The 26,174-nt window shown below is 47.0% G+C and overlaps 1 protein-coding gene across 2 annotated transcripts in view; it reads right to left on the reverse strand.

Annotated features, from left to right (window-relative positions):
• Positions 1 to 26,174, reverse strand: part of LOXHD1 (lipoxygenase homology PLAT domains 1) — a 1,234,736-nt gene that overhangs the window by 464,049 nt on the left and 744,513 nt on the right. For both annotated transcript variants that reach the window (XM_069626921.1, XM_069626920.1), the window contains one exon: positions 17,645 to 17,805. In XM_069626921.1, the coding sequence (XP_069483022.1) occupies positions 17,645 to 17,805 (161 nt within the window). The remainder of the gene's footprint in view (positions 1 to 17,644; positions 17,806 to 26,174) is intronic.

The following is a 26,174-nucleotide window of genomic DNA, read 5'->3' on the forward strand; positions in this document are numbered from 1 at the left end:
CTATCTGCCAGCAAACCATCTGGCTCGCCGCTGGACCCTTCGCCCAGCCACAACCCTCAAAGAAATGTTCGCTTCCACCTGCACAGGAGAACACGCAAGATCCATCATAAATGCCTCCCTTTCCTCTGATATCTTTGCCGACGCATTCAAAACGGATCCTGTCAAACCTCTAATTAAAAAACCTTCGCTCGACCCTCTCGAGCCCAAAAACTACCGCTCCATCTCAAACACCAGGTTCCTTGCCAAACTCATTGACCGAACCGCCTACTCCCAACTAAATGCCTTTGTCGAAGCCAACAATCTCCTGGACCCCGCCCAATCAGGTTTCAGAGCCCATCACGGAACTGAAACCACCCTAACCTCAATCTGGGATGACCTTAAAATGACGGCAGACTCCGCGGTATGCGCCGCACTATCCGCTGCCTTTGACACGATCAATCACTCAATCCTCCTGGACCGCCTCCACTCCCTGGGAATTCGTGGAACCGCTCTTAAATGGATAGCTTCATTCCTCAACGATATGTACCAAATAACGATACTCTCCACCTATACCTCCCAAGCCCGACCAGTCGACATGGGAGTCCCACAAGGAGCATGCCTATCCGCCCTCCTGTTCAATCTCTACTTGATCACCCTCCCACCAATAATTCGTTCACACAACATCCTGTGCTACAACTATGCCGACGACACTCAACTAATTCTAAAACTCCTGAACTCAAAACCCAACTCCCGTCCTGACCTGGCTGCCTGCCTCCTTGACATAGAACTCTGGATGACCCAAAGCCACCTCCTGTTAAACCCCGCCAAAACCGAAATCATGATATGTGGCAACTCCGAACCTCTCCCGCACCCATTACCATGGCCATCCTCCATGGGCAACTCACCGACCCCCTCCAAATCAGTGAAAAATCTTGGATGCACCCTTGATTCTGACCTAACACTCTTGTGCCAAGTTAACATCTCAAAGTCCTGCCACTACCACCTTAAAAGGCTTAGGCCCATCTTTCCATATCTCTTCTTTCCCAACAGACTCTCCGCGGTCCAATCAATCGTTATATCAAGACTGGACTACGCAAACCCCCTATACCTCGGAGTCCACGCGTACCAACTGAATAAACTCCAAAAGGCACAAAATGCGCAGCCAAACTGCTACTTGCGCTCGGCCCAAGAGACCACATCCCCCCAGCCTTCAAGATGCTGCACTGGCTTCCAGTAGCCCGAAGGGTGACTTTCAAAACCTTATGCATCTACCATCGAGCACTGCACAAAATCGGACCTCATATCTTCAAGACAAGCTAAAACCCTATCACCCCCCACGCACCCTAAGATCAAGCTCAGCCGGCCTCCTAGTCATACCGAAGACAATCTCAGTCAGGTTAGGCAGATCATCATTCTCAGTCTTGGCCCCCACGCTATGGAACTCACTCCCACCCCAGATCCGCTTAACTGAGGATTTAACGTCTTTCCGCAAACTGCTGAAAACCTGGCTCTTCCCCTAAAAGCAACCCGTACCAAATAAACTGAAACAGACTAGCAGCAACTCAATGACACCAATCCAACAAACTACCTGATGTGAAAAAGTTACAGCTAATAACCCCTAATATAAACTAAAAGAACAAACAGAATTAAACGAATAAAGCAGATCAAAGCAGTAAAATGGTTAATGAGAGTAAATCATACGGAAACAGTAAAGAGAATCAAACTGCTGAAATGGACAGAATGCATGAGGGGTGAACGAAGTGAATGGCATGGATGAAATAGTTAGAATGGATGAAGTTGGTGGAACAGATGAATGCGCTGAGTGGAAGAATGCATGAGTGGAAGAACAGATAACTATATAGTTCGAATGAGTGTGGAAATCGAATGAATATGTAGATTGGATGAGTGTACAGAATGGATGATTGTGTAGAGCGGCTTGGTGTGTAGACTGACAAAGGACGAGCGTATAGCGCGGATGAGTGCGTAAATACAGAGAAGCGAGTAGCGTAAGGAGTGCGTAAAACAGATGAATGTGCAGAACAGATGAGCGTAAACCGGATGAGTGTGTAGAACAGATGAGTATGTGGAGCAGATGAGTATGTAGAGCATGTGATGGCTCCAGGTCGTATCTGCAAGTATCCGCAGGAGAAGCAAGTAGAGCATGTGAGTGTGGATAGCGGATGAATACGGAAGTGCGGAGAGTGTGTAGAGCTTGTAGATTCCTGGAGCAGATGAATGTACAGACCGGGCAAATGTATAGAGCGGATGAGTGTATAGAACGGATGAGTGTATAAAGAGGATGAGTGGATAGAGCAGACGAGTGGCTAGAGCGGACGAGTGGCTAGAGCGGACGAGTGGCTAGAGCGGACGAGTGGATAGAGCGGATGAGTGTATAGAGCTCATTAGTGTATAGAGTGGATGAGTATATGGAGCGGATGAGTATACAGAGAGGATGAATGTACAGAGCAGATGAGGGTATAGAACAGATGAGTGCAGAGATGATTATATAGAACAGGATATTGCTGTTGAATGCGTGAAAAGCACAAGTGCTTAAAGCGGATGAGGGCGGGGAGCGGATGAGTGCGGGGAGGGGATGAGTGCAGGGAGCGGACGAGTGCGGGTAGCGGACGAGTGCGGGTAGCGGACGAGTGCGGGGAGGGGACGAGTGCGTAGAGGGGACGAGTGCGTAGAGGGGACGAGGGCGTAGAGGGATGGGTGCGTAGAGGGATGAGTGTGGAGAAGGGATGAGTGCATAGAGAGGTGCGTAAAACTGGTGAATGCATAGTACGTGTAAGGTTATAAAGCAGATGAGAGCCTGGAGCGAACGAGTGCCCAGAGCGAACGGACGTGTTTCGTAGAGCGGACGAGTACGTAGAACAAATGAGCACAGATTGCATCCAGTACCGATGCGAAGAATAGATGAGTATGTAGAACTGCCGAATGCGTAGAGCATGGGGCAGACAGGAGTGCATGCGTGGGGCAGAAATGAGTGCATGCGTGGGGCAGACAAGAGTGCATTCGTGGGTCAGACAAGAGTGCATGCGTGGGGCTAACAAGAGTGCATGTGTGGGGCAGTCTGGAGCACGCAGGGCGGACTGCAGTACGCTGGGCGGACTAGAGCGCGCAGGGCGGATTGGTGCGCGCGGTGCAGGGCGGAATGCATGAGTGCATGGAGCGGACCGGAGTGCATGGAGCAGACTGGGGTGCATGGAGTGGATAGGAGTGCATGGAACGGACTGGAGCGCATAGAATTGCGTGACGTATATAGTATGGTTTGGAATGGAGAGAATGTTTGAAAGAGCATATAACCCATCATATCACACCACCACGCTTACTCTCTCCTTTACATCACCACTCAACTAGAACACAGAGATACTATGACACCATTCGGTATAACTGTGATCATACCAACATCCGCCGCTCAGGCCTAACGCAGCCACATCCGGTCTGGATAAATCCTGCCAGAACGAACACATACTCCTGATCTCTCAACCACCACACCTACCGCTAAGAAGCAGCTATTACACAAATACTGCATGAGCTGCACACATACCCGGTGCTCACATGCACCTTTTGACTCCGTCTACTCTCTCTACTGACCTGAACTTCGGTTCCCAAGGACGTTCAACCTACCAGCGCCTTCAGACCATACCAGTGGTATATAAGGCGCTGTATAAATGCAAAATAACATAACATAACATAACATAACATAAAAGACTTAAAAACCTTGTATTCAATACAGAGGTCACCAACGGTTTAGATACTAAGCCAGATCGTCAAGTTACCCTATCAAGTCTCGCTCCTTATGGCTCAAACTCTTTGGTTTTAAAGTGACTTCAGCAAATTCAGATAGAACTGAAGATATTCTTTGTGAGGACTACTTATGAGTAGTAACAATTGAATTTGAAAGCTACCTCATAGATTAGCGAGTACTACCTTTTTTAAAATCCTATCCCCATATGTGCAGTATTTTTGGTCCAGGTAGCAATGGCTTGATTGGGACAATAGAGTGCTTAGAGCATGTGTAAATGGTAAGCACCCATTCATATTTGAAGGCTGTGTGCCCACCACTCGGCCTTCTGGTAATGTAACTTAGGGAAAATATAATTTTGCAGAAAAAGAAGACTCTTGGACAAACCTGATTGCCTCAATTTCTGCTCCATAGTGATATTTGGGATCCTGATTCAGGTTCTCTGACTGTCAGATATTCATTACAGAACATTGGGATGGGTGTCCTAAAATAGTCTCATTAGTGGTACAATGAAGCAACCCTTTTGTGCAATCCTCTAAAGTTCTGTCCCAGAACCATTCAAGTTCACAGACTTAGTCCATTCTTGCGGCTGGGTGATCGTGTGCCTCTCTATATATCTGGATTCAGTCTCTCAAGTTCGACGTAGCCTGTGATCTTGTCCCAGTGTTGGTTGTGAATGGGGAACACACATTTCAAGCTAGTGTTTTTAGTTCTTTGAGAACCCATCATATTCCTCATTGTTGGACTTATGTTTACTCAATTTGCTTTTGTTTAACCCTCCTATTTCCCTTCATGGGGTACCCAATGTCTCCCTTTGCCTCCCACTATCCCCCTTTAGTCCTTACTCATGTGCTGTGTGTGAGGGGCCTATCAATTTTCTCATTTTCTAATTTATTTTGCGGGAGAGGATTACACGTCAAACCCAGTTTTTCAGTTCCTCTGTGATTTCAAACATGATCCCAAATATCCAAATCAGAGAGTAATTTTCTTCAATGATGATACTGATAAAATATACTGACTATTTTATTTATTTATTTATTTAGATTTATAAAGCGCACTACAGCTCAAGGGCATCGAGGTGCTGTTGCAGAAAGTGTCTTAGTTACAGGTAGAAGGCTATGCTCATGGTTGCAGGGAGCGAAGGCCTAATAGGGTGCAGTGATGCAAGTACATAGGTGAATGCGTTTTCATAAATAATACAATCGCAAAGTGGGTTACAACACATGGGTAAGGTAGCTTATGTTGAGAGGCAACAGAGCCAGAGGGGTCCATTTATACAAATAGTAGTGTTTTGACAGCTTTCCTGAAGGCTGTGTGCGAGTCAATGCTTCTTATGTGCGGGGGAAGGGAGTTCCTGTTGGTCGCGGCAATGACCGGGAAGCTTGATCCTCCTGCACAGGTTCTAAGGGTCTTAGGAATGGTGATCGGGTTAGTGTATGCGGTTCTAGTAGGTCTGTCTGTGGAGGGTCTGGCAATTCTCTGTGAGAGGTAAAGTTGGGGCGGTGTTATGGAGACATTTTTGGATAAGGGCGAGGGTTTTGAAAATGATACCTTCCTTGATGGGGAGCCAGTGGACCATTTTCCTGGTTGGTGAGATATGGTCCCCATTAGATATGCCGGTTGCCGCACTAAGAGCATTGTTTTGGACAGCCTGCAGTTTTCAAATGTTTTCTGCAGACCTGCCAGCCAGGAGGGCTTTGCAGTAATCAAGCCGAGACCCAATTATTGCTCTGTTAATGGTAAGGCAGTTTTGTTCTGTCAGAAAAGGTCTAGCTGCAGTGAGCAGTTTAGAGTGGGACGCGGCAGACGCTATGGCGTTAACCCGTCTGACCATAGAAAGGTTAGAGTCTAAGTAGACACCCAAGGTTTTTACCATTTGTGAGACAAGGATCGAAGTGTTATCGATTGAGAAGGATCTGTATTTTTCATCAAGCTTCTTACCGGTTCCCGGTGAGCTGATAAGTAGAAGTTCGGTTTTTTCACCGTTAATGCACGACCAGTTTTCTGCCATCCACGTTTGAATCGTGGCGTAAATGGAGTTTAGGGTTTCCCTGTCAGCCTTATAGTCACCAGTTAGGAGGATGAGGACCTGTGTGTCATCAGCATAGTTTGTATATGTGATGCCCAGTGCATCCAGTAAGTTGAATAGTAGCCTCATGAAGTTGTAGAGGGTGGGTGAAATGCAGGATCCTTGTGGGACCCTGCATTTGACGAGATTAGGGCATGCTTGGTCAGAAAAGGCTTTCATAACTCATTCTTGGAGAAAGAAAGTGATCCAGTCTGTGGAGCTAGGTGAAACATTGGCAGCGGAGGAGAGGTGGTGGCAGAGGGTGTCATGGTCCACCATGTTGAAAGCTGCGGATAAGTCGAGAAGCAAAAGGAGGGCGGGCTTGCCTGCATCCCTGAAATCATCAATCTGGTTTTTGAGGTCCAACAGTGCAGTTTCGGTCCCATGGCTAGGACGGAAGCTAGACTGCCAGAGACCAAGAATCTCATTGTCCTCTAGGAATTTGTGGATTTGCAGGTAAGCTGATTTGTTGGGGATTTTCAATAAAAAAAGGGACTGTGGTGTTGGGTCTGTAATTTGCTGGGACGGAAGGGTCGAGCGCAGGTTTTTTCAGAAGCGGCCGTACCCAGGCTTCCTTGAGGCAGGCAGGGACATAGCCTGATGTGAAGGAGGTGTTGATACAGGCATCTTCTTTACAGGTGGAGAGTTTAATAGATTTGAGGAGGGCAGTGACCTCCTGTACATTCGATTCCTTGAAGGATTGTAACAACTTGACAGGGCTGGACAGGCATCTTCTTTACAGGTGGAGAGTTTAATAGATTTGAGGAGGGCAGTGACCTCCTGTACATTCGATTCCTTGAAGGATTGTAACAACTTGAAAGGTTGTGGTTTAACAGAATGGAAACAATATGGTTCCTCTTGGAGGATTGTGGTTTGAAAAAGCGAAAACAATATGATTCCTCTATGGTGTGATTGAAATACCACAAAGCGCGACAGGAGGGCTTTTTCCCTTTTCGATGTTTTAGGGCCTGTTGGTGTTCAATGATTTTGTTTTGAAGGATGTTCAGCTTGTCCAGCATGGTATCCTGGATACTGTTACACCAATCCTTGTTTTTAGGGCTGGCGGGGTGGGAGCTGGTGTTTCCAGCTTTCTGGAAATGGCAAAGATCTCTTTAGAGCCTGGCTTAGCATTTGCTATCCTAGTGTTAAGTTGGACTTGGCTTTGATAATGGCAGCTTTGTATTCTTTTGAGATGGTCTGGAAAGCTAATATGGTGGAGTCACTTGGCTTGGGTAGCCAGGCTGCAGTTATTTTCCTGATGCGCAACTCAAGAAGCTCGGGGGAGAACCATGCATTGGTGTGTTTAGTGCGCCTGGCTTTCCTATGGATAAGAGGGGCTATGGCGTCCACCGCTTGGGTGATGATGGAGTTGTAGGTGGAGGCGAGGGTGTCCGGGTTATTGGAAAAGGGAGGCTTGAGGGCCGGCACAAGGAGGTGGTGTAGGAGCCTTTCCTTTGTGAGCTGCCGGGAGCTTCTGGTGAGGGCAGGTGAGAATGGAGCCAGGCGTGTGGAAGGTTTCTTAGATGGGTTAAGTTCGAAACAGATGGAGTGGTGATCTGACCAGGGAATGGGTGAGAAGGAGGTGATGGATGTAGGGCAGTTGTGGTGGGCGATCCAGTCAAGGGTGCATCATTTGATGTGGGTGGGCTCGGTCATGGTTTGTTTGTAGCCTAAGGTGCAAAGAGTTTGTTAAGGGAAGCTGCATGGGAGTCAGCAGGGTCGTTCAGGCCTAGGTTGAGGTCTCCCAGGAAAATAGCTTTGGTGGTTTTCTTTATATTGTCAAAGATGGAATGAAGGAGGGCATCCTGGAAATCAGTGACTGGCCCTGGAGGACGGTACCCAATGTGGAGGGCAATGGTACAGTTGGGGGAAGGGTTGACTTTAAGGAGCAAGTAGTTGCTGTTGGAGCCTATTTCACCTTGAACCTTACTGATAGGCATGGTCACTTTGGCTATGAGGGCTACCCCTCCACCTTTCTGAAGGGTGCGATCTTACTTAAAAATGGTGTAGCCTTGTGGGAGGGCCAGGGCAAGGGCAGGTCCTGATGCTTCATGGTGCCAAGTTTCACTGATGATTAGTAGAAGAAGGTTAACGCTGGTGATAAAATCGTTAATGTCAAAGGCATGGACAGGGAGCGACCGTGCGTTGACGAGGGCGCAGCTGAGAGAGCGCGGGTGGGGCTTGGTGCAAAATGTGGCTGTATTAGTGTTAACAGGCACAATCGAGGCAGCAGAAAGAGGCAATATGGGGCAGTCAGGATTGCAGAAACATCAATGTTCGAAATTGCCGGCACAATGGAGGCAGCAGAAAAAGGCAACATGGGGGCAGTCAAATATGCAAAAACATCAATATTCGAAATTGCCGGCACAATGGAGGCAGCAACAAAAGGCAACATGGAGACAGTCACATTTCTAGAAAAATCAATATTCGAAATTGCCAGCACAATGATGGAGGCAGCAGCAAGAGGCAACATGGGGCAGTCAAGTTTGCAGAAACATCAATATTCGAAATTGCCAGAGGCAACATGGGGGCAGTCAGGATTGCCGAAGCATCAATATTCAAAATTGCAGGTACAATGGAGGCAACAGCAAGAGGCAACCTGGGGCCAGTCAGGTTTGCAGAAACATCAATGTTCGAAATTGCCGGCACAATGGAGGCAGCAACAAAAGGCAACACGGAGACAGTCACATTTCTAGAAAAATCAATATTTGAAATTGCCAGCACAATGATGGAGGCAGCAGCAAGAGGCAACATGGGGCAGTCAGGATTGCAGAAACATCAATATTCAAAATTGCCAGAGGCAACATGGGGGCAGTCAGGATTGCAGAAACATCAATATTCAAAATTGCCAGAGGCAACATGGGGGCAGTCAGGATTGCAGAAACATCAATATTCAAAATTGCCGGCACAATGGAGGCAACAGCAAGAGGCAACATGGGGCCAGTCAGGTTTGCAGAAACAATGTTCATAATATGAATCATACTGTGGGAAGCAGCATGCTGCAGCAACCGGGCAGAAACTCTAACAACATGGGGCGTGTAGCTAGAGGGCTTGGTGAGATATGATATGATATGATATGGAATTTATAACGTGCCTATTCACAAGTGTTTCAATGAGGCTCCCTTTACTTCCAGTTTCTTTGTCATCCCTCAATCCCCCATTTTCAGGTCTCAGTTCCAGACTCAGTGGACCGATACACCAGACTCCTGCTACTTGATACCCAGCCACTAGGCTAACAAACCTAAAACTCACTCTTCTTGGTTTCAGTGGCTGCTGTGGTAGCCCCATTTAGAGCACATCAGGTGTCTTATGTGTATCAGCTTGCAATATACGCACTCCCTACAAACAATGTTTGATTACTTTTTGTATTTGTATTTGTATTTGTATTTGTATTTATTTTATTTATATTGCGCAACCTGCCCAAAGGCATCAGGGCGCATGTTTAGAAGGGATTACAAAGTTTTACAGAAAGATAGATTACAAATTGCATAGTAAATAAGCATACATAGAGAGTAGTCACAATAAATACAACAGTGGACGGGGTTGTAGAGCATGCAATGGATGATTACCACATGGTGGTCAGCTCTTCGTCTTGCTCATAGAGCCATTGTTTTGTTCTGTGTTTGAAGGATTGGAGGGAAGGGACGTTCCTGAGGTCATTGGGTAGTGAATTCCAGAGCTTAGCGGCCAGTACCGGGAAGCTTGAGCCTCTGGCAGTCTGTAGTTTAAAGCAGGGAATAATTAGTGTATGTGCTTGCGCAGCTCTTAGTGGTCTGTGGGCTGTGTGTTGTGTAAAGCGCTCTGACAAGTACGCTGGTGCTGCGTTGTTCTGTGCTTTGTAACTTAAGATAAGAGTTTTGAAGGCAATACGCTGTGGGATAGAAAGCCATCGCAAGTTCCGTCTCGTGGAGGAGATGTGGGTGCGCCTAGGAATGTTGAGAGCAGCCCTAATGGCGTTATTCTGGGTTACCTGAAGTTTGTCGATGTTTCTTTGATTAGTTCCGAGGTACAGGGCATTACAGTAATCAATTTTGGATAAAATAAGGGTTCTGGCAAGGATCAGGCAGTTGTCCAGAGTTAGGAAAGGACGGCAGGCAGTGATTAGTTTGCACGTGTAAGCCGATGCTGAGGCTACTGAGTTAGTTTGTCTGGTGAGCGAGAGGGTGGAGTCTAGGTAGATTCCCAGTGTTTTAGTAACGTTGGAGACCTTAATAATGTTGCCATCAATGTTGAAAGCCTCATATTTGCTGCCAAGTTTTGCAAGTTTAGATTGGGAGCCTAAGATGAGTAGCTCAGTCTTCTCGTCGTTGAGGCAGAGACCGTGGTGGGCCATCCACGCCTGGATGACGGTGTAAACTGCATTGAGAGCTTTAACGTCAGTTACGTAGTCACCCGTTATAGGAATGAGTATCTGGGTGTCATCCGCATAATTTGTATAGGTGACACCCAGATGGTCAAGAATATCAAAGAGTGGTTTCGTAAAGATATTATAAAGCGTGGGTGATACGCATGAGCCTTGTGGGACACCGCAAGGAACATGTGCTGGGTCAGCGGCGGCATGAGATGAGAAGACTCTCATGGATCTGTTTGCAAGGAATGAACTGATCCAGGAGGTAGCTGCTTCAGAGAAATGGGCAGCCGTTATAAGGTGCTGGCAAAGGATTTGGTGATCTACCAGATCAAAAGCGGCTGATAAATCTAGGAGGAGTAGGATCGCTTGTTTGCCCTTGTCTTTCAGATCCTCAATTTGTGTTTTTAGGTCTGTTTGGTCTATTTGTATTTATTTGGTTTATATAGCGCTTTACACCAAAGCGCTGCACATTTTAACAACAGGATACATATGATAGGTAGAGGTGGAGGAGGGAAACGGATGGGGTGAAGGGTGAGAATGGGGGGCAGATGGGGAGGGAGATGATCAAGGAGATAAGGCAAGGTGGGAGGGGAGCAGGAAGGGTGGGAGGGGATTCATGGCAGGGAATGGCAAAGGAGAGATTTGAGGGAAGTGCGGAAGGGGGAAAAGGTAGAAATAGAGCAGAGTGAGAGAGGTAAGGAGTTCCAGTGTAGGGGGGCTAGGAGATGGAAGGAGTGGAAACGGGATGTGGCACAAGGGGAAGGAGGAACAGTGAGAAGGAAGTAGTCAGCAGAGTGAAGGGAGCGGGAGGGGGTGTAGAAAATGTATAACATTTTGTATAAAATGTTGTATTTAAAACACCAGATGGAATGGATATATTATGCAAATAGTACCCAATGAACTTGTGATTATGTCGCTTGATTTGACTAATATGAAGTAATATTAGTCAGGCCATGTATGTATGGGTACAAGATTATGCATATAACAAAGAAATGATTTTGCCCTTTTTGCTTTTGATTGTATGTACTATTTACAGATGTGTTCCCACATACTGTCTGAGCACTTCCCAGCTTGTGCTTTGCCTAAAACACATGAAAGCTACATCTTTAGCCAAATAAAAAAGGCAGATGTAGTTAAATCCCAGTGGGTGGATGGTTTTTTCCCAGTGACACAAACTTGATTGTTGTTTCGCTGGGCTCTTTTTAGAAGGTTTGAAAAATCATTGCAAAAACTAATTGCAATAGCAATGTTTTGAGGACAGGACAAACCCCTTGTGTGCGCACAAGTGTCTTCAGCACATTTAGTCCTGCCCGACCCCGGGCTGTTACCAAAGCATTAGCCGGCAGGGGCTGTGTCGATTGCTCCGCGGACGGGGAGTCATTACGAGGGCGGGTTACTTTCATGAGAAGTAGTCTTATGGCAGGCAGGCGTAGTCCATGAGGAGCTGGCGAGTCGGTGAGCTGTAGCGATCTCTGCACCTTCCTTTGCATAGGCACGGGTGTCTGGCAGGGCGGCGGCCTAGAGGGTTGCGGGATGGCACAGGTGATATGGCGGGTGGGCTGCACAGACAGCGTCATGTAGCGATCCAGTTTTGATGGCTTTATATTGGGCCTGGCATGAGCCCGGTGTATATTTGAGCAGGGGGGTCACGTGGGTGACCGCGGGAGCTGGGTAGTCCCCAGAGAGGTTATTTCGGGGGAAAAGATTAAAAGGAACGTGCAGGGCGCTAGAAGGGCAGGTGAGCCTGGACCTAACACAACCTCAGAACTCCCCTGAATAAACCCATTACAGACACTTTTCAATATGTAGGACTATTTTCAACAACAAAACCATCAATCAATTATCATAAATAAGAATAAACAAAATAAAAATTAGTTTAAGATTAAAAAAAGGACAATACAAGACACAACAGACACACTCTCGATGAATTACTTAAAAAACTTTCCTCACTTGATCCAAGCTTTTACTATGTACATGGAAACTGCATAGTCCACATCCTGGTGGTTTGAACTGCTTCTACATAATTCTTCTGCCATGAGCAATGATCTTGTTCCGTGACTAATTAAACAGACCTATAAATGACATTGGTGGATGCCTACATGGGCAGGGCATTACAACACAACATGCTGAAAAGATTCAACCAAGTCCCGACAGAAAGGACAGCAATCTGACCCATTGCTAATCCAGAGCTTTTGTGTGGTGGCAAGAGGCAGCGCATCAAGTCTCCTTCTCAGAGGCAAGGACCTAGCAAAGGGTCATTCAAAAAGAACTCCATGCCATTGTGTTCTAAGCCAAAGTCTACTTAAGCTAATGATGCCTCACCAGAGGACCACATAAAACATGTGCCTACAGTAGTATGCTATGTAGACTCTCTGCTTATAGTAAGAGCTAATAGCCAAGGGACTGGGCCATGAATCTTTGAGGACAGTAGTTTTGTCATATCACGGGTATGCCTAAACCAAGGGAGTGAAGACCCATCTTCATTACTGAAAGGCATCTCAACGCCATGGAATACACCAAAAGCGGGGAGACCACTTTCTTTATCACAATAGCAGTTGTGGAAATTTCATTTCCAGGTTAGTACGCCCCTTATTTGGGGATTTATTTCATCAAGGCGTTGTGTTTGCTTCTCTCTTATTTGTTGAGTTACTTTAAGCTGGCTCCCACACCCCATCACCGTTTTTAAACTCAGCAAAGCTATCAAGTGTGTGAGGCAGCCATCTTTCTTCTTGTGAGCAACAGACTGAACTCGTTTTCTGCTGGGTTTTCAGTTTGGGAGTCCCATCTATGCTTTAAACGGGGGGTAGGGGGGACTTTGAAACCCTTACACAGACTTTTCAGAAGTAATGAAATATGAAAGTAGAGCCCTCTGGGATATCTGAAAGGCATAGTGCCAAAAACATCTCATGTTCAAAGGTCACCGTATTCTAGAGAAATTTTTTGTAACCGGTGACTCCCCAAATGGTTTGACCTACTGCTCCCATTATTCCTCACCATTGACTAGGCTGGCTAGGGCCGATGGGAATTGTAGGCCAACACATATGGAGAGCTAAAGGGCTGCAAACCTAAGTACTTGGATAATATTTATTTTATTTATTGGGTATTTATAATGCACTATATACAACGTGTTTCAAGGCGCAACAAGACAGGGGGCGGGGGCAGGGATGACAAAACAAAACTGGTCCTACTAGGCCTTGTGACATTCGGATTCTGCAAGTGCAGTAACGAAGTCCGGAGGAGAGGGGAAGAGGGAAGTGCCGGTCAGGGTGGAAGGGCCCAGGGGTTAAGCGAGTGCCAGGGGAGGCAGGTGGACAGAGCCAGGGGAAAGAAGAGAGTGGAGGGGAAGAAGGTCCACATGCTAACTGTTAGGAACCGGCTAGAAGGGCTCAGGGGTGAAGGCCCAACCCAGCCAGTGCAGGGGGAGGGAGCCTGGAAGGGCAAGTGCTGGTTGGGGGAAGGGGATCAGGGAAGACCAAGTGCAGGGGTAGACTGGTCGAGGAGGGCCTGGTACCCTGTATGAATCTGAAGGAACCAGGCAGCCAGTCAATAGGTAGAGGGGGACATTAGCAGTGGAGGGGGAGAGAGAAGGAGGAAGAGAAGGAGAGGGTCTTGAGAAGCTTCCAGATCTAAAGGAGAGCTGGCTCAATTCTCAGAGGGGCAGGGAGGCCATTCCAGAGGGAAGAACCTACGGAGGGGAGAGCTGTACTCCCCACTCTCTGATTGGAAAAACATCTAATTTGCAGAGAGTTGTAGTTAGATGAACGAAGGGCTCTAGCAGAGACGTGCTTAGGGGGAGAGATTTGGATGTAGGGGGTTCCCAGGCCCCAGAAAGCCTTGTGGATAATGCAGAGGGTATTGAACTTGATCCGTGCAGTACCCGGGAGCCAGTGGAGAGATTTTAGGGCTGGAGAGATGCAGTCTCTGGGCTTGAGGCCAAGGATAAGTCTTGCAGTCCTATTCTGCATTAATTGAATGCGGTGAAGGGAGGAATAGCGCAGGTTGAGGAAGAGGCTGTTGGAGTAGCCCAGCCTGGAGAAGAGCATATCCATGCACTGCATACTCCCATTAAAAATAAACAGAGATATTATGGAGGACAGTAAAGAGTATTGAGTTGCATTGAAATGCATGAGAAAAATGTAAACTGCATGTGGAATGGTACAGGTGTCTCCTTCCATAAGTGGGTGTGTGGGGGCGGCGATCGTATAAGAGCCTAGGCCCCTGACTCCTGTTGCCGGTGTGAGCATTAAGAGCCCAGTAATGCAGCCATCATAAAACGTGATGGGGGAGAGAGAGCTGGATGGGGAAGGATGTTTTCTGCAAATATGGGAAATGGACAGAGAAAATGGTAATCCACATGTTAAAAAGGGAAGGGAACCTAAGGGTATGAGGAGAAAAGGGGTGAACATTTAGCAGTGGAAAGGAATGCCGTGGGAAGGTGCCCTTTTGGTGTAAGCATAAAAGGAATGATAAGGTGGATAATACAAACATATAATAGGTGCAGCTTAGGGAAAGGATTGCAAAAAAACATTAAAGAGAAAAAGAAAGGAAACAACATGAGAAGAAATTGATGAAAGAATGACTCTGGCAAAAGATGAAATGTGAGGCCTCAATAACAGATTGGATGAGGCTATTAATATGCAAAAAAGGCAAAAGGTCTGATCGAGGGAGGTGGCTTGGAGCAGGGCCGGTTAGCTGGAGCTATTAGTGCACGAAGGCAGCCAAGGCTGGGGTGGGAGTAGGCTTGCCCTACAAGGTGGTTTAATGGTCCGTCTGGATTTCCAGAGTTAAAGCAAATCAGTGTTGACACTGGCACTCTTACGGTCCCACCAATATGCAATATCTATGGTTTATAGCTCTGCTGTGAATTTTTAGTAGTTTGGCGTCACTAGGAATCAGACCCCAATTTTGGAGATATACCAAACAACCAGTCCGACATGGCAATTGAATACTGCTCCCAAAACACATAAAACACCAGAACGCTACACCTTCCCTAACCAACCTAAACGACAGATCCCATCCAATCGTTCCTAGCATTGTAGGCATATGAAAATCCCTTTGGGCACGCTCATGTCTCCATGCCATTGCCACAAAACACAGTGGCCCTCATTAGGACCCTGGCGGAGAGGGTTTTACGCCGGCGTAGTGCATGGCGTACCTCTCCGCCAGACTACGAGTTCCCGTAGCGCCATGGAAGGATTTTTACGCCTGCTTTTTGCAGGCGGAAAAATCCATGGCGCTACGGGACTTGTTGTTAATTACGCCACCGTAATTTACGGTGGCGTAATTAACGCCTTCCCCACTCCCATTATACCCTATGGGGCAAGAATGGGAATGGGGAAGGGTAAAATGGGGATTGGGGACTTACCGCCCCGCCAAGGTCGGCATGGGGCGGTAAGTCCGCCAACCACCTTGGCGGAGTTGGCAGCTTTGCGCCATGGACCATGGTGCAAATTGCACCATGGTCCTCCGCCAAGGTCCTAATGAGGGCCAGTATTACACACAGTACTAGGGTGCATCCAAACTGCACACATCAACACTAAACCAAAACGACCTTGCATTTCCCCTCCCTCCCTCTCTGCTATGGTAATGCCAAATCCGCCCCCTCCACGCCCCCTCTCTTCAAGATCCACCAGAGAGCAAGAAGACCAGGTAAATGGCAAGGGGGCGATGGGCAACACCCAGTTACATAATATAACAACATGTTTCTATGTCCCACTGATAGGATTTCAGAGTAATGTACTTCAGTCTGATGGTGGGGGGAATGCACTGTGTTCTACCATCAGATACACTCGCTTCCTACACTAATGGGACAGTCTCTACATGTTAACCCATTCGCTATTCCTTTCCTACAGGACTGAATAAAGGGATGGATGGAGGGAGAAATGGATTGAGGTGGGGGATGGATGGAGGGGGAGGAAGAGAGGGGCGGAGGTAGGTGGATGGAAGGAGGGAGAGAGGGAAGGAGGTAGGTGGATGGATGGAGAGAGTGAGGTACAGAGGTAGGGGATGGATGGATGGGTAGAGGGATGGAAATAGGGGGCTGGAGGGAGATAGGGTGGAGGTAGGGAAATGGAGGGAGGGAGAGAGGGAGGGAGTTAGGGGGATGACTGGAGGGAGGGAGGGAGCAAGGGAGAGAGGGATAGAGGGACGGAGATAGGGGGATGGAGGGAGGAAGAGAGGGCCAGAGGTAAAGGAATGGATGAATGGATAGAGGGTTGCAGGTTAGGGGATAGATGGATGGATGAGGGAGAGAGGGACGGAGGAAGGGAATGGAGGGTGGGAGGGACGGAGGGAGGGAGAGTGGGAAGAAGAGAGGGAGAAAGAGGGGGACGAAGGTAGGGGGATGGAGCGGCAGAGGGACTGAGATATGTGGTTGGATGGAGGGAAAGAGGAACAAAGGTAAGGGGGTGGATGGATGGGGAGGGAGAGAGGGAAGAAGAAAGGGTGATAGAGAGGGACGAAGGTAGGTGGATGGAGGGATGGATGGAGAGAGTGGCATAGGTAGGGGATGGATGGAGGGGGAGAGTGATGGAGGTAGGGGGATGGATGGGGAGAGGGAGAGAGACCAACGGAGGTAGGGGCATGGATGTATCTAGAGAGGGACGGAGGTAGGGGGATGGACGGAGGGGGAGAGGGATGGAGGTAGGGTGATGGATGCATGGAGAGAGGGACGGTGGTAGGGGGATGGATGGAGGGGGAGAGGGATGGAGGTCGGGTGATGGATGCATGGAGAGAGGGACGGAGGTAGGGGGATGGATGCATGGAGAGAGGGACGGAGGTAGGACGATGGAGGGATGGAGGATGGGAGGAAAGAATAGAGGGATAAAGTTAGGAGGAGGGATGGATGGAGAGCGGGACGGAGGTAGGGGTTTCGATGGATGAAGGGGGGAAGAGATGGGCAGAGGTAGGGGGTAGATGGAGAGAGGGAGAGAGGGACGAGGTAGTGGGATGGATGGATTGACAGAGGAACAGAGGTAGGAGGATGGAGGGGGAGGGGGGGAAAGAGAGAGGGACGAGGTTGGGGGATGGATGGCTGGATAGAGGGTCAGGTAGGAGCATGGATGGATGCAGAGGGGTACCGAGGTAGGGCAGTGGATGGAGGGAGGGCGGGCGGGGGTAGGGGTATGGATGATGGGAGGTAGGGGGATAGATGGATAGATGGATGGCTCTATATACTTGTTAAGCATGGCTCTGAAAACTGAATTACCTCCAGATACTCCCTGGTGGAGAGATAGGTCACCCGCCTCACATTTCGAGAGCGACTAGATATTATGAACTCGCCCCAGCATGTTTTCTCTTTGGCAGGGGTTTTAATCTCCATGGACACAGAACTGGTGAAAAGATAATGTTCCCTTTCGGATGTACACTCCGCCATGTGGCATTAGATAGGTTGGGTAACTCTCTAAAAGTTGTCTAGCCGCGCACCAGTCTTTTGGCGAATGTGGTACATTCTGGAATCTCGTGTCATTGGAGAGCCTACTTTGCAGTACTGTACCTTTCGCATGGAAATTCCACCGCCTGGGTTTCTGGCTGTCCATCTTCCCGGACCACTACCTTGTTGAGATACCAGCCGCATCCTCCACCTTTGCCATCATGCCCAATTCTTACCCTCTTCACCTGCTTCAGATTGACCGCCTCAATGATGAATTCATCAACCTAAGACAGAGAAGATCAGAAAACGTCATTACTAAATGACAACATCCTTACATGAAAGCTTAATCAACTCAAAGGGACATTTTGTCCAGGGATACAGTCACACATTGCTTTGTAAGATTTCTCTCGGTAATCAACTGCTTTTCACTTGAAATTAACAGGGGTAAATGAATATGTTCTGATATTGGGGTTGCATTGGGAGACCCCACTAGATGTACATGATTGTTCCCTGGGGCATTGATATAAGGCACATATAGTCAAGATGAATACAATGGAATTCACTGGAAGGAAACTGACCAGACCACGGCTATGGTTTTGCCACTGAATCGTTTTCTGGCAGTTCTGGTGTCCACGAGGGAGGGCAATTACCATTCATGCTTCATCCTCGAAGCAGAATGTTATTCCATAGGCTCACACCCCTAACAATGGCTGCGGTGCTGAGCCTGTGGTACAAGCAGTTCCCTACCCATGGACATTTTAGGAGCATTCCTGGAACATTTCTGCAGAGTAAAATGTTTTCTCTGCCCATTTCGGACCTCAAATTCTAGAAAGAAAGGCTTGGATTTTGGGTGTTAAAATTCCTGAGTCTTCTGACTATACATTTTAGAAACCTGAAAAATCCAACTATACTCAGGAATTCCTGTTTTTCGCTGAAAAAAGCAACACCCCTCCCAACCCCCCCATTTTCTGTCTATTTAGTGTATGAATTTCTGCAGAAATCCAGAATGGGGGAATTGGTGACATGTATATATTCATTTAATTTGACGGGGTGACCATTTGAAGTGAAGGAGCTTAAAAATGTCCCCGAAATGACCAGAACACATTGACCAACCGAAATCATTTACAGGGGTTAAAGTGCACCGAAACCTCTCTAAGTGCAGTATTTTTAAAATATTGAGTTGAAATGGCGCATTTTGAAACTCATATTTCAGAACACCTGGGAATACCTCATACGGTTTACAGTAGGTTGTGTAGGGGAAAACATGAACAACTCTAATAGATGCCAGATCACCCACAGTACCCAGGACCATTTTCCAACACATTTTCATGCTCACTGTGCCCAAAGAAAAGAACACAAGGCCTGTCTCAACAATGTACGCCGGTATTAAACTGATCTGCACAATTCCATGCTTGTTTCTGCTAGTGCCCAAACACATATGCAAGCATTGGTCTGCCAAACCCACTCTCATTGTTCCTGTGCACAACCCAGATCATGAAGACTTGCAACACAACATGCCAACACTGCGCCATTTTCATCCTGCCACATCAATGTCTACCAAAATATGTCAGCAATAGCCTGTAAAACACACTTTCCTGCTGCCTGTCTATGCAATATGCTACAAGTTCCCTGCAATACACATTTTCATGGAAGCTGGGCTCAATATTTGGCAGCATTGCCACTGTGCACATTAATTTCAAGCAACTCATACCCAAGCATATCATGAGGCCTACCAATACAATATGCTGCACTTCACTACTTTCATGCAGCCAGTTCAGTACCCAACAATATATGCCAGCATTGCCCTGTTAAAAAGAATGTTTATGCTGGGTGTGCCCAATACATGCCACCTTTCCACTATGAGAAACACATTTTTATGCTGCTTGTGGCCAAAGCAGATTACGGGGTCTGTCATTACAAAATGGTAGTGCTGTAACACATTCACAATGCCAGCTTAGTTCCCTACATTATATGCCAGAATTACCCTTTTGAACCTATTTCCATGCCAGCTGCACACAATATATTCCAACATTGCCCTGGAAAACATATTTCCATGCTGACTCTGCCCAATATAAACCAGCATTGTTCAGTGAAACACATTTTCTAGCTGTCTTTGCCCCAATATATGCCAACACTGCCCTGTAAAGTACCACACTTTCATGCTGCATGGGTCAGAAATAAGTCAGTATTGCCCTGTAAAAGACACATTGTAATGGTGGCGGTGCCAGCGCTTATGCCCTACCCCTAAACCTGCCCGCACCAAACACACATACACACACCAATATGCACTCACCAACAGAATTCCTCACTCCCTTTCAAAGTCACACACACACACACATCTTCAACACGCTTACACACATATACAATTCGTTTTTTCACGCTTATCTTGTCTTGCTCGAGGCGAGTCCTCCTGGAACAGTTCTCATGTTGGCAGGGCACATCTCGCAAGGGCAAAGAGTCAGTATGGCAGGGAGAGTGGGGGTAAACACCTTCATTGTGCTCATGGGCCTACTTTCTTGTGCGGCTAGTGGGCGCATTGAAGGCTATGATGTCGCCTTCGGTGCACTTTTCTGGACTCCCCGAGGCCCCACATTGTGCTGAGCATGTGTCAGCACCATACACTCACAGTACGCCCGGCCCTGGACCTTGCACAACACTGTGCAAGGTAACAGGGAGCTGCCATCTTGTTGGACTCAGAGGGCTCTCAAAAGGGACATGACCTTGACTCTTCCCTCAGTATGCACCAGCTACTATTGCATAAAAGGTATCAAAGATGACTTGTGGGCACACAATTGCTGTACACCTTAAATGAGTTGCACTTTGTCCTAGCAGTAGATTCTGGGTGGGTTTCGTTCGAGCGAGTGAATAGATGGTGAGGTACTCAAAGATTTAGGGATCCTTTGCCAAGTGTCAGGCAACACCTTCGACTTGCTCTTGCTATTCTTTCAGTCATTTAAAGCAGAACATGTCTTATATTCTACAATGGGCTACTGTGTACATACATTCAGAGACTTAAAGAGATACGTGTTTTGTAGAGACACAAAAGAGACTCATCGTTGGCAAAGACCAGTAATAGTTGTCCAACGCGATGTCACTATCCTACAGATGTGCTTTTCAGGATAGACCGATTTACACAATGAACCTTCATTCCCAAAAATACAAATTACGATGGCTTCCTTAACATATGTTTCATTATTTCATAGCTTTGTAGAGCTCACACTTGACACTGTGTACCCAACGTATAGTGATGTTTGCAGGTCAATTGTTTTCCTTGTTCGATTATAGCAGTATTCAGAGGTAGATGTCAATGAAAACTGACTATCATTGGTTCCTACCTTCTCGTCTAATAAAAGGAAACCTTCCAACATTTCAAGATTTGATTTGATTTGATTTGCTTATAAAGCGTGCTGAACCCTGAGGCAGCTAGGCGCTTGAACTTGGGAGGAGTTACATACAGGTTATACATAGTGAGGTACTATACGTACAATAGAAAATACAGATATAGTACAATAGGTGCAGGATAATATATACATAAAGTACAGTACATAATGTGGTTACGATAAATAAATGAGAGGAATACATGTCAGCCTGGTTCCTCTTTAGAGGGTGAGGAAGTTCAGGGAGTTCAGTGTATCATTACTGGGCATCCTTGGAGAGTGTCTTCAAGTAGGTTGCATGCAGACTGCTTGGACTGTGGCCACGCAATAACACAGCCCCTGGTTCCAAAAGGGGGGAGTTTGCATTTGGCTGCTGTAGTTGAAGGGGAGCGTAAGGAGGAGTGGGACACAAGGGTAGCAAGGTTTGCAGAAAACAAGTCTAGTTTGAGAAGACTTCTTCAAATAGTGGCATTTTTAGGTTTGTCTCAAAGGGCTGTTGGGCGGGTGAAGAGGTTTGTGTGGCACCGTGTTTTGAACAAGCTGTTTTGTAGTGGCGGGGTAGGGTTGGAGGTATCTCAGACCTTTATCCAGATAAGGGATGTGTTAACCCTTTGCTCATCAGGGAGTCTGTCTCCAAGTTCATTAGGGGTGGGCTATAGGTGAATTCAAAAGAGCAGGATGGGCCAACCACGCAGTATGAGACCAGCATACCAGTAACTTCCCGCAGTAACTTCATTTTAACCTAATATGCATTTTTAACTTTGTGCCTATGATGAAAGCACTACTGCTCTGCAGGAGCACAGGGATGAGTGCTGGCTAAACAGCCTGACCAGCCCCACCATGCTACCAAAGCAGCAGTGATCCCAATCACAATGGTAAAACAGGCCCAGCCAATGATTATACCTCCTTCTCCTTTGGTGGTAACCTGGGTCGAGAGCAGACTATACTCTCAGGCAGGGTGTGAGGAGATAACAGAAGCAACCCAAACAGAAATAGTACAAAGACTCCAAATTAAATGCATGTCCAATCAAGTTATTAACTAAATATATACTTTAATCAAACAATAAAAAGGAAATCAACTAAGTAAAAACACTAGCAAAACCCCACTCCTGTAAAGAGAACACAGAACATGAAGACTGCTGTATAGCATGGCGCTATGGGTAGTGAGCAGGGTTGTTCAAGCATGAAAGTGCACCAATGTCACTTTTTATAAGGAGGCGCTTGAGAGCCAAGGTGGAAAAAGGGGCTTACAAGTCACGAGGGACTCAAACAGTGAATGGGGGACAGGGTCTCTTAACAGTACCTTGTTCTTGCTTTAAGGAGGCTCGACAGCATCAAGCTAGGCTACTTGGCACTTTAACTGCAGTGGATCTGATGCTGAGATGGTTCAAGTTGATGCGAACCCTCTGGCAGTCGGCGTCAGGTTTGATGGTGCTGGCACCAAAAGGGTCGAGACCGTGTTCGAGATGGAGGAAAGTTGTCTCCCAGTAGTTTGAGTAACGATCGAGTCGGCGGCGGCAGGACAATGGGCCTCATTACGAGGCTGGCAGCCGGGGAATGAACGGTGCCGGCAAGGTACCGGCACCGTTCATTCCGTGCCGCCACATTACGAGTTTGCTTGCGGGTGGCGGAATGTACGTCTGGCCCAGACCAGATGTGCATACCAGCACCCGCGAGCAGACCAGGATGCTAACAACGGACCCGTCATTAATGGGTCCATTGTTAGCATCCTCCCCATTCCCATTGAGCCCTATGGGGGTTCAAATGGGAATGGGGATGTTCCGGGTCCCGATAATGGGAATTACCGGGCCTGCAAAAGTGAGAATGGCCCAGTAATTCCCTTTTTTCAGGACCCGGACACGAGTTTGGAGGCAGTAATGCTGCTAAGAACAGCATGGCTACCTCCAAACTCGTAATGAGGCCCAATGACTTCTGCTGAGTCAAGTCCTTGTTCATGACAGCAAGTTGTATGTCTTCTAGCAGTGGTTTGAAGTTGTCTTAGAGTGACAAAAGCAGCACCACCGGTTCTGTGGCAGATTGAGGGATGTCGAACGCGGTCCAAGCATCTCGAATATGGTCCAAAGCAGTCCAAATGTATTTCAGCGGCTTATGTGCTTCTGGGTGCTGTGACTCCCACTCCAAGGTCTCTGGGACAAAGTGAGTCTTCCTTGCTCTGAACTACCAGTCCAGTGAGCCTGGCTGGCACTTACATGAGTTCCTCCATCTCCAGTGAGGAGTCTGGTTCCAGTGCAGATGGCAGAATGGCTGGCCTTAGTCCACTTCAGTTCACCCCCAATGTATCCTGGTGATGGTTAGGGACCAGGGCTCTCCTCTGCTTTAGATGCCATCTGTCTTCACTTCTATGGCAGAGGACTCTAAAATGAACTGCACTCTCAACTGAGGTGCACATGTGTATTCTTCTTTATGGTGTCCAAAGAAGAATTAAAGGCTTATGAGAAAGCTTCCTTATGAGGCCAAATGTTACATCGGATTGGTCCAAAGCAGGCCTGCTGAAAGGAGTCCAGTCCCTGTTGATGTAACAAGTGACACTAGCCTTCTGATATCATACCCATAGTGCCATGTCTTGCAGGAAATAGTGGGGACAGGAAATAAAAGAGCACTGTCAGGACCCCTTTTACAGGCCTCCCTTCCCTCTCTGGCTGCTCTAAATCTGCTCTTTTTCCATGCCTGCTGATTTCAGAGCCCTTCTGGTGTGCAGCACCCTGGCATGAGGATGGCTTTGTTATGCCAGTACTGCCTTTGAAGCACTGCCTCCAAAGAGATTCTGGGCCTTGAGGGGAGGTGTGACCCTTCCTCCCTAGGAATCAACAGAGGAAGCATCCTGGTTATTGTCTCACTGGGTTAAGTGGAAATCCAGGATAGTCATGAATCCACATTGCCCTGGCAGAGCTTGGCATGGGCTCACAGGGTTGACACTAGCATGATATGACATTTCTGTGGCTGTGATAATTGTGTGCTTTCATCAGCCACCACACTATGACCAGGAGTGGTTTATATTAAGCAATTATTCTGCTGCCAGACTGATTAAGACAGACAATGATTATATTTCAGATCAGAGGTGCAAACGCATGGGCCACAGAAGCTGTCTGGGATGCACATGTAACCTTTGAACCTGCCCTGTGCCACTAAAGTGCAGGGGCTGAAGATGTCAGGGAAATGGTGCAGGAAAAGCACATGGATGCACTATACCTCTGGCGTGGAGCTTTATGTGGTGGGCTCTGATTAGCAGACTCTCTCTCCAAAGTACCTGCATCACTTGATTTGAATACAAATATAAAAATGCTCGGGATTTCACACCTGTGCCAAATGGCATTCTGTCACATCACCATTTTACTTACATTGGTATTATCACAAGGGCATTTTACAGCGAGGGCCAGGGCAGTAACTATTGTGACGTTATGGTAAGAGAGCTTTGTTTCCCGTACATATACATTGTGAGTCTCACCAGCCGAGACTGTCTTCAAGTGTCATTAGGAGCAGGCTTTAGGAAGATAAAACTGGCGTATGTGCCGGCTATGCAGCAGACACACCGGTGTTGTGCCGAAATCAAGCCCATCTGCACACATCTGTGGTCAGGGTGGGGGAAAGGGCTCATCCCACTTACATCTTTGTTCAGATATATGATTCTATTCAATTCTTATTGAGAACCAACCTCCCTTTACACCAAAGTACTATAACAACACTGCAGGGGCTACACATATTCAGCAAGTACAAAAAGCTCCTCCCACTGAGAACAATCAGAGTCCATGGCACACATTGAAGACATCAGGTACCTTTGATTTTGGCTTCCCTTTTATAAATGCACCCTCTGCAGTCACAAACTTTCTTCAGATCACAGACCTCATTATTTCTGATGACTTGGGATCACAGACTTCCTAATTTCTGATGACTTGGGATCACAGATTTCATTACTTCTGATGACTTGTGATCACAGATTTCATTACTTCTGATGACTTGGGATCACAGATTTCATTACTTCTGATGACTTGTGATCACAGATTTCATTACTTCTGATGACTTGGGATCACAGATTTCATTACTTCTGATGACTTGGGATCACAGACTTCATTACTTCTGATGACTTGTGATCACAGATTTCATTACTTCTGATGACTTGTGATCACAGATTTCATTACTTCTGATGACTTGGGATCACAGACTTCATTATTTCTGATGACTTGAGATCACAGACTTCATTATTTGTAATGACCTGCAGTTGACCTTTCTATCAGAGACATGGCTTACAGATGATTCCATTCCATTTCTTAAGGTCCTGGTTCCCCCCAAACTCTAAATGCCTGTGAGTGACAGGCCAGTGGGAGGCAGTGAATTGCTGGCAGTCCTTATGGATCCCTAGACCTGTACTAAATTGCTCCATTCTAGAGATATCCACAGAGTTTAACTCCCCCTTTGTACTTTGACTCTGTCTCCTAACACAAATATGATCCACTTGTATACAAAAGCCCTGAGTAAGATACTGCTTTAGTCAACTTGTGGGCCTAGTAGCGGCACTTAGAACTGAACATAAAAAATCTGGTTGTCATTGTTGATTTAATTGTTTATAGAGATCGTCTTGATTCTTTAACAGCAAGAATATTGTGTGGGGTGTCAGGATCTGCCTCTTTACCAACAGATCAAAGAACCTATGAATCTGACTGGGCATTATGAATGCCATCCTTTGTGCCATTGGAGGGCAAAGGAGTGCTTTCCGAGCAGCCATTTTGGAATTCATTAACGCCCCCAAAACTCTTTTTTATGCGGTTCCCTTGTAGATGATATTGCAGTAGTCTAGGTGGGGGCCAAACCAGTGCTCTGGTTAACTCCATCCAGTGGTTTGCCTGGAGTGACAGAGGACCTTCATTATCTTCTCCAGGAACTGTTAGTGCATATGTTTGGGTGGGCTGAAAGCTACCTCTGTGTTGGATATGGCATCCAAGTTCTTTGGTTTTAAGAGTCAGTCTGAGCGCCATTTCCTGGCTCTGACAATGTGTATTGCATTTGGAAGTGAATTTGCATGTCATCTGCATACAGCTTGTACTGGAGATGTTGCTTTATCATTTTTGCTAGTGGTCACATGTTGACACTGAGTGTTTCATGCTACTGAACTCTTAATTTCCTCCGTCATTTTTTCTCGCCTTTTCTATTGTTCTTCTCTCTTCTTAGGTCTTCCTGCTTCCCATCTTGCCCCCCTCAAATCCCTTTACCACTCAGCCAAATGCACCCTCTGTCTTCTCTCCCTTCATGACTCCATTTAA

This window comes from Ambystoma mexicanum, chromosome 6p, assembly GCF_040938575.1.
Source record: "Ambystoma mexicanum isolate Mex_15411 chromosome 6p, UKY_AmexF1_1, whole genome shotgun sequence".
Classification (NCBI taxonomy): Eukaryota; Metazoa; Chordata; class Amphibia; order Caudata; family Ambystomatidae; genus Ambystoma; species Ambystoma mexicanum.